This window comes from Erithacus rubecula (assembly GCF_903797595.1).
Source record: "Erithacus rubecula genome assembly, chromosome: 5".
Taxonomy (NCBI): Eukaryota; Metazoa; Chordata; class Aves; order Passeriformes; family Muscicapidae; genus Erithacus; species Erithacus rubecula.
The window spans coordinates 24,975,768-24,988,544 of NC_136687.1; the positions used below are offsets into that span (position 1 = coordinate 24,975,768).

At 36.9% G+C, this 12,777-nt stretch overlaps 2 protein-coding genes across 8 annotated transcripts in view; one reads left to right on the plus strand and one right to left on the minus strand.

The window, feature by feature from the left end:
- The window catches only part of FIP1L1 (factor interacting with PAPOLA and CPSF1), a 38,553-nt gene extending 27,855 nt beyond the window's left edge, over positions 1 to 10,698 (plus strand). For 2 of the 4 annotated variants that reach the window (XM_079306146.1, XM_079306143.1), the window contains 4 exons: positions 4,102 to 4,191; positions 5,134 to 5,353; positions 9,482 to 9,619; positions 10,379 to 10,698. In XM_079306146.1, the coding sequence (XP_079162272.1) occupies positions 4,102 to 4,191; positions 5,134 to 5,353; positions 9,482 to 9,619; positions 10,379 to 10,526 (596 nt within the window). In that variant the 3' untranslated portion in view covers positions 10,527 to 10,698. The remainder of the gene's footprint in view (positions 1 to 4,101; positions 4,192 to 5,133; positions 5,354 to 9,481; positions 9,620 to 10,378) is intronic. The other 2 variants (XM_079306144.1, XM_079306145.1) reach the window with 1 other exon arrangement.
- Positions 10,699 to 11,562: 864 nt separating this feature from the next.
- Positions 11,563 to 12,777, minus strand: part of LNX1 (ligand of numb-protein X 1) — a 107,100-nt gene continuing 105,885 nt past the window's right edge. For all 4 annotated transcript variants that reach the window (XM_079306139.1, XM_079306138.1, XM_079306141.1 and 1 more), the window contains one exon: positions 11,563 to 12,261. In XM_079306139.1, the coding sequence (XP_079162265.1) occupies positions 12,126 to 12,261 (136 nt within the window). In that variant the 3' untranslated portion in view covers positions 11,563 to 12,125. The remainder of the gene's footprint in view (positions 12,262 to 12,777) is intronic.

Genomic DNA, 12,777 nt, shown 5'->3' on the forward strand with positions numbered 1-12,777 from the left:
TAAACAGGTCCTGTCAGTATTTCATTAAGAAATCTTATTGATGACCATTGTAATAGATATATGCTGTTGCAAATTTAAACACTATTGGTAAATACTATAGTTTTGCTTAATTATTTTTATACTGAATGTCTTTTCCTGCTGTTTTTGCATTTGATTTTGAAGCATTATAGACCAATATATGGACTACAAGTCAGGGAGAATTTTTCAAATATTTAAAAGCAGGAGAGCAAGTACTCTTGAGATATCATCCAGAATTTTAGTTACTAAGGCCAGTCAGTCAGAAATCCTGATGATGCACCTCTCTTTCAAAAAAACATTTGTCTAAGACACTATATCCTTCAGCTATCTTATTGCAAAGTCAGTCTTCAGTCTTTTTTTGTCTTTTTTTTTTTTTTTTTTAATATTGTTATGAGAAAAAAATCTGATGCTGGAAAACTTGACTTTGTTTTATTTTCAGTAAAAGTGAAATAAGAGTGAACTAAAATAAAAGCTTCATCATGTGCCACCAAATGGGTGTCCACAGAATGTATACTTAGTTTAGAACTGTTACCTGGCACAGCTCTGCTTCTTGAAACAAAGCAGAAAATAAGAAGTTAAAGTAGATAGAAATACAAAATTATTTAGGTTGGAAGGAATCATCAAGGATTATCTATTTCAAGCCTCCCTGCCATGGGCAAGAAAACCTTTCACTAGATGAGTTTGCTCAAAGTCCTGTCCAACCTGGCCTTGAACACTTCTAATAGTGAGATATCCATAACTTCTCTGGGCAACATGTGCCCCACTACCATCATCATAAAGAATTTCTCCCTTATGTCCAATCTAAACCTACCATTTCTCAGAGCAGAACCATAGCCCCTTGTCCTGGCACTACAGGCCCTGCCAAAAGGTCTCTCTCCATCTCTCTTTTTTATAATCTCTTTTCAGTATTGAAAAGCCACAATAAGGTGTGCCTTGAGCCTTCTCCAGGATGAACAACCTAAACAACATAGGAGAGGTGTTCCAGCTCTGATAATTTTTTATGGCCCTCCTCTGGACCTGCTCTATCATATGTTTGTTATACTGGGGTCCCAAGAGCTGGGTGCAGTACTCCAGGTGGAATCTTTTGAAGGCACACAAAGAATCACCTCTCTCAACCAGCTGCCTACTCTTCCTTTTGATGCAGCCAGGGTACAAGTGGCTTACTGGGATGCAAACTCACACTGCTGGCTCATATTTAGTTTTTCCCACTGATATCCCCAAGCCCTTCTCTGCACAGTTGTTTTCAATCAGTTCTTCAGTTTGCACTGACCTTGAGGACTGCCTCCACCCAGATGCAGAACCTTGCACTTTGCCAGTCGCTACCTCTGCCTTCAGTACTTCTGCCATCCAGCCCCATGCCTAGTCCCTTTTCTTTCAGCTAAATTCTATTGCCTTGCTCCTTGTTCCTTTGAACCCTAGCTGGTGAGAAAAGAAATTGTAGGGAAAGTCTGTTTCTGAGGATGTGTAATGTTCAGCACAGATGAAATATTCAGCAAATCTATTTCCCAAATGTTCTGAAGTCTCAAGCATGGATATACAAAATGACATTTTGTAATGGATTGCAATTTCTTGAAGTTGTAGCACTTCATGGAGTAACAAGCAGTATTTTGTTGACATTGTAAGGATCCTCATCAGTTATCAAGTGTTTGCTTTCATGTGTTGAAAGCTTGTTATGTTTTCAAGAATTCTTGACAAAGAATTAATAAACATCAACTTTACACAGACTTCTTTTTTCACAGTAATTTAATTGTGTTTTAACAAAAAGGTAAAAGCTGAGATGTACAACTAAGGCTATGCAGAGTATCATGAAGAAAGCAGTCTTACTAACACATACTAATGTATATATGTGGCATCTATTGCATAGTCTCCAGTGTAGAATGTTTTTTACTTTGATATCTCTTTTGTTAGAATTTTTGCCTTCTGTCAAGTGTTGTCAGGTACATAAGAATATTTCCAAGTTTTAAGTTGACCTTTAGAGATGATGGCATGCTTGTGTTGTTGCAGCACCAGTTTTAAAGGATGTCTGTTACCATGGTCATGCTAACATTGAATTTGAACTTCTGCAGCAGGATTAAAAAAATTTTTGCCTTTATATGATTATAGAGACCAAGAAGCACAGTCCACTCCTATCTTCACAGTGTGCTTCCAGTGTATCTGGTATCCCTGTTGTAGCAAAAGCTTTCATATTTGCTGCACAAAGCAATTGTCTGTCTCAAAGCTGTCTGTGTCATAGGGATTTTTGAATCTGTGGCATTTTATCACTGTTGTTCATCTCTTAGTGAAAAATGTTTTGCTAGTCAGCATCATACTCTCCCAGTCCCTGTTGTGCAATGTGATTACTGGTCAGTGTTCAGCAGTGCTCTCTGTGAATCACTTGGGGACACTGAGAGCTGCACAGTGCAGCAGGGTACAGATATCACTGTGATTTACTAAGTATATTTATTTTATAGCTGCTTTGGATGATAGCACTGAATCTCCAACCTGTTGTCTTCTTTGACAATCTTCTTTGACAATCTTCTTTGTGCATTTCCTAGCTTTGTCATAATTGCAGGGGAAGATGTGCAAATGAAACACATTGCAAAAAGTGCCAGTCTTGATTAAGCTACTAGCCCTTCTTCTGCCTATTCAAATTCCTCAGCTCATGCTTTGGTGTCTCTTCCCTTGTGGTTAGCTGGGTTTTCCATTGCAAACCCTTCAGAAGGTTACATAGTGAAATAATAATTTATATCTTCAAGAATATCTGGTTTTGGTTTTGTGTCCTTCCCACTCGTCTGTGTGGTTTCACCAATTTGCACTGAAATCCTTTCACAATTCAGTGCTACCTTTGCCATCATATCTTTGGCTTTGCTTGAGCTGTGTTTGATCAGTCACTGAAGTGCCTTCTATCAGATGCTTGTTTGCTTTTTCCTCAAGCAGTTCTCTGGTCTGTGCTCTAAATGCTCTTTATATTTTAGGAACCTGTAAGACATTTAACATTACAGAAACAGTTTGAGAGTCAGCATTCTTTGAGGCACAAGGAAGAAACATTAAATAGTTTGCCTTATGCCATGAAGCTTTATGTTTGTAAATCATCTCCAAAACAGGGCTCATGTTTCCAAAACTAGTAATTATTCAAAGCTCTCTTCCTGTTTTAAAAATAAGATCAGAATTCTTCTTGTAGAAATTATTGGAATAATCCATGTAGAAATAACAGAAGTGACAAATTATTTCATTCACTGTAGAAAAAGCAGAACACAATTCATACTAGAAAATAAGCTGGTGTGTTGTAAATATTTCCTGGTGAAAATCTACATATAAAAATGTGCAGTGTGTCAAATTACTGTTTTATCTCATGTTACTGTCAAGAAATACTTCTGTCTGATGAGAATTACTCAAAATGGAGTATCCAAAATTCATTGTAAAAGTTTGTACTACCATTAATGATTGGTTAGTAGTATACATTTAAAGTTAAGTTTAAATTTTAGACCAGAATACGCAGGCAGCCAGTGTCTCATGTACCATACGTGTATTGTTGACATAGTGGCAAGTCAAGGAAATTAGCAGTCTTTTAAGTCCAGCTGGTTCTTTTGCTATTTCTGGCTGCTTTCCTTCCATGAATTTCAGGTCTTGGCAGTATAATGAACAGCATAATATTGTATTAGGACATTTTTTTCTGTTAACCCTTCCTTTTGCTTGTAGACCTGAAGTTAAACAGTGTCAAGCATTTTATTAGAGGCAAAACCTTGTATAAATGCTTTTTTAAGGAATTACAATACTTTTCATTGCAAATGTATTTTAACAATGAAGTGTTTTTTCCTGCTCCACTGCCTGCTCTAAAGGTCTTTTGTATTCCTCCTCTGGATGCTTGGCAAACTGCTCTCTTAAGCTTCTGCCAAAGCTTTCTGGGGCAGGCATACCCCAGACGTTACAGGCAAGGCAGTCTGAACATAGCTGTCAGCAGAAGCCACTGGTTTTATAACTCTACAGTATTAAATACAGCACCAGTAACACACTTTACATTGTTCAGTGGATATTTATGTTAATTGTACTGTTAATCTCTTTGTGACAACATGAAGTCAAGTAAATATTGTTCTCGTGTTATAGATGATGAAGTGGAGCTCAAAACAAACGATTTATTGAAAGTTAGGAAAGCTAGCAAGGCAGATAAGCAGAAAGGGAGAAGTCCTCAGTACTGTAAGTCCACTAGAGAGTGCTGTTTCCAGATAAATACTCAGCCCTTGTTTTTCCTTTACAGGATGCGTTCACGGCTCTTCTGGAGAGGGAGGGCAGGACAGAGAATTGGGGCATTAAAAGTATCAGTTCTGTATTTCACTGAAATTGGCAAAAAGCAGTGGAGAAGCATATTCCTTCTCCCCATTGCTAGCTGTGTTAAAAAAGTTGGGTGACAGTGTTAAGATCTCTTTCTTAACATCTTAATATGTCACTTCTAGATTAAAACTATGTTTAATTTTCTTAAAGTGTTACATTTTAGTGGTATTAGTGTTTGTGCCAAGTATTCATCAATGTTATCTTACAGAGCACAAGTGGGAGCATTATTTCTTCTCTCCAGACTGAATTTATTTCTAAAGCTCCTTTTACATCTGTAATCAGAAAAGTATGACAAAGCATAGTATAGAATATAAATTAGCAAATGAAAACTTCCTAACTGATATTGTATTTTAAATACAATGATTTTAAAGTATGAAAGATAAAAATAATAGCATTTGAATACAAGGCTGGAAGTGTCCTTTTTCTGAATTGTATATTCAGGCCACCTGAGTTTCAAAGTCCGTTTTGTTTTCTGGTTGTTTTTGTTTTATCGTTCCCCCAAAATAAAGCAATTTGACCACATAGAATCAGATTATTTGAGCAAGTATTTGCACAAAATTTTTTTCCCCCAAAGTGTTTAGACTGTTTGGGATATATTGCCTGGTTCTGTACATCCTCAAAGAAGTATTTAAATGAATGCCAGAAGTTTTTGTAATCATAATGGAAAAAAAGCAGTGTTTGCTTACAATTAACTCTAAAGTGGGGGAGATTTAAAAAATGTTGGAGGAAACTGACAAATGCGTTTTCATGCATAAGTTTTCATTATAATATTTGATTTTTTTCTAATAACTACATCTCTTTTTTTAGTCACCTTTCCACACCCTGCAGGTTCTGCACCCTCATGGTCTAGTCTTCTGGACACCAGCAAACAGTGGGATTACTATGCACGAAGAGAGAAGGATAGGGAACGTGAGAGAGAGAGATCCCGAGATCGGGATCGCGACCGGGACCGAGACAGAGATCGAGAGCGCACCAGAGACAGGGAGAGGGACCGAGATCACAGCCCGTCTTCAAGTGCGTTCAACAGGTCAGTGAAATGTCCTCCACGGGCTGCAGCTCTGCTCCAAACCCTGTCTCTGTTGAACTGTGCCTCAACATTCAGATTCCTTGTTCTGCTGCCTGTTCCAAAGAGCTGGGGGAGTGGCTTCCTCATCTTCACCCTTTTCTCTTGGAAACTGTAATTCTGGATTTCTACATGTGAAACAGAAGCAGAAAAAAAGGACAGTCTACATCCAAATTGGTCATAGTGCTTTACAGGTTAAAGGTGATTTAAGTCTTGAGAATGTCTGAAATATCAAACTCTTTTTGACATCAGTAGGTCTAGAAAAAATATGCATAAAAATCTGTAGAATTTTAGTTACCATTTCAGTACTAAGAGCAACATGTTGCAACATTTGACCTTAATTAATGGAGTTAAATGCCTGCTAAAATGGTTAATATTGTTGGTAAAAATAGCTGAATAATAATCTCTCCTCTCTCTTTTAAAACTATTATTTCAAGGTTAAGAACTTTTCTTTAATTTTGATGAAGATGATGAAAGTCATGTCAAATAACTTTATTCAACTTTCTAATTGCTTTTTTAAAAAAAGCTTCAGCTGTTCTGTGGTTCATGTGCTCAAGTACAAAACATTTAGTGTGTATGGCTCCACAGAACAGAGGTCTATTGGTTAGCCAGATTTTTCAAAATTTCCTTTGCTTGTTATCTACTAAGCTTTTTGGTGTAAATATCTGACAATTTTCTCAGTGTTTGTTGTTAAATTTAAATTTTTGCAGAATATATATGTTAGCTATTAGGCAGATTGGTTTTACTAATGGTTTTAAGCTGAAGAGAATGAGAGCACTGAGAGTCAACGCTACTGCGGTTGAGAGATGACATTGTTGCATGATGATTGTTAGCTGAAGACCCAAACTGGGTGCAGGCTGGGGGGTTTTCCATGTACTCTGGTGTGGTGAATGTCCTCTCCTGTGGGCGTGTGTTTTGTTCCAGGGTCAGTTTCTGAGGACTGAAGACCCATCTAAACATCTGTTTCTCAGACAGCTTGATTGAAGGCCAGAAAGAACCCTGGTCATTCAAGGGTGCTTGAAATGAACCTTAATAGCTTCCAGGCCTCAAGAAATCTCTGTGCTGCTGCCAGAGTTATCTGTAAAGGAGGGGGAAGAGCAGGCCTCGACTTTTTTATGTGACTAAATTATCCACCATCTGTAGCAAAGCTGTTGCCACATGGCTGTGTAAGCAAATGGGAGGCCCTTAACTAGGATAAGTTGGTTTGGGAATCACAGAAGAGGTGGGAGAGGCTTAAGAAAGAACATGAAGATACAACATTTCTAAAGAAGGTTTCTTTTCAATTCTGTGCACTTACGAAAATAAAATAAATGGAGCTGTGAGGTAGAAAACATGAATTATTTTAAAGACTGCACAGGTTTATAGCTTTTATTTACATTCCCTTTGTTTAAGCTTCGATCAAATGGTACTTTGGTGTGGCTTGTAGTAAGCATCAGGTTTAGCATTTCACTGCTCAGAAATTATGGCTTTCAATGCTTTTAGCAGTTGTTTTCCAGATGAATAGCCTGTGCTTTTGCTACAGCATTTCTTAAAATTACAGGAAAATGGGATTATTTTTATTCTATTATAACCAAAATGTGATTTAAAAATGAACTTTCAGCTGTCTTTATATTCTGTTCTGCTTTTGCTCTGCTATCCTCAGAGAAAAGTGTGCATTTTTACAATGCATCCCATTCTGCCCTCTTGAGAAGATGACATTATTTTTGGACTGTTTCCTTTATGGAAAGGTTGGGACTTTATTTTGTTTGTTTGGGATTTTTTGTTTTGTTTTATTTTGGTAGTTTCAAGTCAATTAGTTACCACTAAAAATGTCAACATTGGAATTGGATTGGTATGTTACTGTTTTGTGGTTCTTCCTCAGCAACTTGAAAAATAAAAAAAAAAAACAAAAACCAAAAACAAAACAAAACAAAAAAAGCAAATCCCAGCAACTGTGTTTCTAAGGTCCTGGAATTTAATAATCTCGTGCAGAAGAGGAGATAAAGCCTGGCTGGATTGCAGCTTTAAAGGATTTGGTGTCCTGGTGGTCAACAAACCGAGTGATCAGTGTGCAATAAAGGTCAAAAACATTGAGCAGCATTAGAGTGTTCCTGAAAGCTCCCAACACACTGCTCTTGGCAAAATGATTTTTTGCTTTACTTAGAGAAGTTGTTTATTTTCATCAGACACACTTATAATCTGTCTTGGTTCTTTAGTAGTTTGCCAAAATAAAGTATAAAGTGGAGTATCGTAATATGTTTAACCTTTTCTAGAATGGGTATAATAACTGGGTAACAGAACAAATGCAGAGTGTGAGTTACCATCAAGGGCTTTGGATCTCATCCTTGAAACCAAGCTGTAAGTCTACAAGTAGCCATCTAATTTCTCATGGCGAGCTTATCAGAAGTTAGTGGTAGACATTCAGATTTAACTTCTTAATTACTGATCATCAAAAGATTAGTTTTGGGAAGCAATATCAGATATGGGAGGAAACTACAGTTGCACAGAGAGGCTGGGGAGTCTCCATCCATGGAGATACCTGAAGCTGTCTGGACAGTGGTCAGTGGGTCCTGATGGCCCTGCTTTAGCTGGTGTTTGGGCCTGATGACCTCCACTCATGCCTCAGTTTTTGTGCCATTTGATCACAAATGTGCTTTGCAGGATTCCATCAGCTTACTCTTGGATCTGAGGGTATAAATGCATTATGAAATCAATGAAGTCGCATTATTCAGTGACAAATCATAATTTTGACTTCTGCAGTTGTAAATGTAGTTTTCCTGGTCTTGATGTGTGATTATTTTTCGTGTCCCTTAGAAAAGCAGAATTTTCTGTGGGATGGTTAATGCTTCTCTACAGTGTCTTAAATTACTAATTTCTGACATTTTCTTAATGAGGTAACCATACAGGGTTTCATAAAAAGACTAGTGCAGTTGCTTCAGGTGTTCCTCCTTCTCACTCTGAGTTTTAATGCATAGCTGTAATAATCATTAATGTAATATCCTCACATGGGACATGGCCAGAGGATCCAAGTTGTGGCAGATAAAATGTGTTTGATCTCCGCTCTCCCGGCTCCAGGACATGAGAAATCTCTTTAGGCTTGAGCTGTTCTCTCTGTGTGATCTGTCTGATCTCTTCTGCTGCTGCAGGGACCTCAGGAAGATACTTTCTTTCATGGTAAATGTTGGCAGAGACAGAAACACTTCCCTTTTGTTAGGTCAACAGTATCTAAATTGTTACTGATTTTACTTTTTTTGAAAGATGGTTACATTGTGCCTTCCTTTAGCCCTTGGTGTAGATCTCCCAAATGGTGCTTAGAAAAGACTTCGTGTAATATATAAATAATTATACTAAGTTCATTTGTATTGAAGTTGCACTACAAATGATATTGGGTAGGATTTTCTTAGTAGAGAAATGATCATGCCTTTTTTAAGCTATGCTAATGTATCATTTTATCATTTGAGTTGTGTTGGCTAGCAATGGACAGTGTTCTCTTTTTTAGGAAAAGCCCTTGAATTCTTGTCTGACCTGTGATATTTAGGGGTTTTTACCAACATTTTGGTAGGGCAATCCAAAAGAGATGTGGAAGGTGGAGATAGCACTAGCACTGGAGAAAAATTAATTTCAAAAGCAGCCAAAAACATTGAATGTATTTTACTCTTTGTACTTAGCTTTTCCTTTTTTTGAAGCAGATGTAAGGAAATAATTAACTATACCAAAATCTAATTTTAATTGACCCAAATTGTATAATAGTCAAAAAGTGTGATGATACGTGTTGAATGTTTCAAACACTGATCTGAAAACATTACTGAAGTTTATGTAGGATTGTATTTCCTTCACAGTTAGGTGAAGGTTCAAGCTAACAACTTCTATATAAACTTCTATATAAACTTAATGGGGCACGGTTGTATTCTTTTTTATTTCATTTTTAATGAACAATTTCCTTTCAAAATTGCATTAACTGCACAAGTCTAATTTATAACATGAAGAACTTTATTGTCATTTAAGCACTGGAATCCATGTAGACATCCAGAAGAAATATTAAGATTTTCCTGTCATTTAGCTTCTTAGACTCCTTGGTCTTACTGTCCTGAACATCTCTTGTTTCTGAATCAGTGATGAAGAACGTTACAGATACAGAGACTATGCAGAGAGGGGCTACGACCGCCATAGGACAAGTAGAGAGAAAGAAGACAGACACAGAGACAGGAGACACAGAGAGAAAGAAGAGACTCGACACAAGTCATCTCGAAGGTTTGATTTCTCATTTTTTAATAGGATATGAAAGACTTGCCCAGTTAAAAAAAAAATAAAATAAGAAAAAAACCACCAACAAAAAAAAAGTAAACTTTTAAAAGACCCCCATACAAACAGGAGATTTGTGGAAAGACTGTAAACACTTGAATGTGCTACTTGGAGCAAGTCTGCTGTATAAAATGTGGACAGATAAAAAGCAATACTGACCCTGGGTAACCTCGTATTGAGTGATGTATGTGACAGTCAGTATGTGAACAGAAATTAGGACATTGGGGAAAGAAGGGTAAAAATAGTGAGTTAGAAAAAGGTGGAATGGAGCAGGCATTCAGCAGCATGAACAGAACAACTCAGCAGTCATTCTCAGTAAGTAACATAATCCTCACAGTCACTGGATAGAAATTGTTCTACGTGATCCATTTAAAGTTAGAAATAAAAGTCAAGTCCAGAAAATGGGGTCAACAAGAACATGAAATTATTAAGGAATTCCAGTAGATACCTGACACTGTTAAAAGTATTGCTATTAGAATATGGGTTACAAATGTGAAAAATTCCATTTTCCCCACAAAAAGTACAGGATGGATAGATGCATGTTCCATTCCAGGAAAAATTCAGTCGTGCACTGACGTGCAAAATCTCTTGAGTTGGGAGCAGATGGCAGTTTTCAAATATGGATGCAGAAGCTTTTTTTTTTTGGTAATTGTAATTAAATAGGGCCTGAAGTGTCAAGTGTTTGAGGCATGTTTTCTCTCTATTTAGTAACAGCAGACGTCGTCATGACAGTGAAGAAGGGGATAGCCACAGAAGGCACAAACACAAGAAGTCCAAAAGAAGCAAAGAAGGAAAAGAAGCCAGTGGTGAACCTGCTCCTGAACAGGAAAACACTGAAGCTGCCCCTGTGGAATAGGCTTGTGTGATTTTTGCCTACTTGCATATATATTAGTGCCAGAAATAGATTACTATAAATCTTGTTATTTTTCTGGGAATTATAATAATTTGCTCTTAATCTTGTTCTTTAGTTTGAAATCAAAGGTTACTTTGGTTTTTTTGAAAATAAAAGAATGAATTTTTCATGTTAAGATTCTTGGACTGACTTTGTCTTTTAAGAAACAGTGAAAAAACATCTTAGAGCTAGAGGCTTATGCGCTTACAATATAAGTAGGCTTAAATTCTTTGTATTAAATTGTCTCCTTTTTTCATAAGCCAACGGGAAGGTCATTATTTTACTGACTTTAGAAACAGTGTGCATTCATTTTTATTATATACCCAACATCTGGAACAGTGTGGGTTTAGCATAGCTTTTGGAGTCATATCTGGAAAGGTCATCCTTCGCTATAGGGACACACAGGAACTGCAAGCTCTTCAAAAGCCTTGTAATAACGTGAAGAATAGAAACTAGGGAAAGTGGGAAAGGTGCCGATTTTTCTTAGCTGAATGGAACACTGAGCACGGTGATGATACACTTGGTAATTATGTCTGGTTTGTGTGGGTGCATAGGGATGAATTAAGCTGGATAATCGTTCCTGCTGCTTTTCAGTGGCTTAAGAGAGAGTTCATTTTAGTCTTTGTTCTAGGGGAACAGCTGCCCTTAACATGATAAAGATTAACAAACATATCCTCTTCCCACTGCAAGCTCGTGAGATAAAAACAAGACTGGGGAACATGAGTAATTTGCAGAGAAAGACAAAGGACTATTTTAAGATACATATAAGACCATCATCACTTTCAGATTTACTTCATGCAGAACAGTATCAAGTGTGATTGATAAGGCAGTTCCACAAAAATGTTACTGCTATCCAAAAGACTTGATGGTGTTAGCAAGGTGCAGTGTACTTCCTTAAAAGTAATTCTATATAAAAATCCCATATTTAGTAGTATTAATCAGAACAAACCAGGGAAACGAGGTAATTTGGTTTTGGATGAAAATAATGTCTGTACAAGTACACAGTTACAATTATTTTTAATTATTTTAGAAATTTCATTCACAGTTTTACAGACTAACAAACAGTACTTGAAAGTCTTGAAAATACCACCTTCATGCTGACCATGAAAAGGTACACATAATCAAAGTGCTATTAACGTGTTGGATAAAAATCTTCACCTGATTATTGCAACTAGAAAAATTGCAAGAAATATTTTCATAAGTTATTCAAGGTTTTCTTTTTGTAAATCAAAATAAAGTGGGTGAGCAGAAGCTGTTTCTCCTTAAATTTCATTATTATTATAATGCATTAAATAGATATATAGATATGTATAAAAAAACAACGTAAAACCCTTAAGAACACAGGGAAGGAAGGACTTAAGTCTGTAGCTTGGATCACTCTGAAGTGATTTTCTGACGGGTGTCACTGCTTTGCCTAAACTTGACTTTTCTTGACATGCAGGTTGAAATTTCACAAACCTTTTCTTTATAAATACATACTTGACCCCCTCAAAAAAGCAAAGACTGATGTTCCTTTTGTAAAATTTTTCCCCATACTTGTCACACTCTCCATGAAGACTTGTTTTATAAAAATGTGCCAGGCCAGGACACAATTGTGAGAGTAATTTTTCCTTTTAGTTCTTTGAGCATCCTTGCCAAGCAGGCATGCATCATTCCTGATGTGTTCCTGCCGTTGACAGCAAGGAGGATGTCACCACATCTGAAAAAACAAATGCAAGACAGCAATTAAACAAGGTGACTTCTTATCTTAGATCTTTACAAATGCCAAAGCACATCCTTAAGCTGGGGGAAGGGGTAGAAATGAGTATTATGGTTCCTTCTCTGGCTAACTGCTGTTCATGGATAACAGAATAAAGCAGGTGGAAAGACTTCATTTGTTTGGGTTTCTTACAAATTTATAATTAATTAGACATATTTGAAACAGAACATGATATAATTCTTCTGATGTTCATTTTGATGAATCATCCTTGCAGAATCATAGAAGGGCTTTGGTTGAAGGCCCTTCAAAGAAGGGACACCTTCTACTAAACCAGGTTTCTCAAAGTCCCTGATATTTCTGTCCTTGAATAAGGAAAAGGCAACCACAATTTCTCTGGCCAACCTGTTCCAGTGCCTCACCACCCTCACATTAAATAATTTATTTTTAATATCTGGTCTAAACCTACTGTCTTTCAGTTTAAAACCATTGTCCCTTATCCTAGCACTACATACCCTT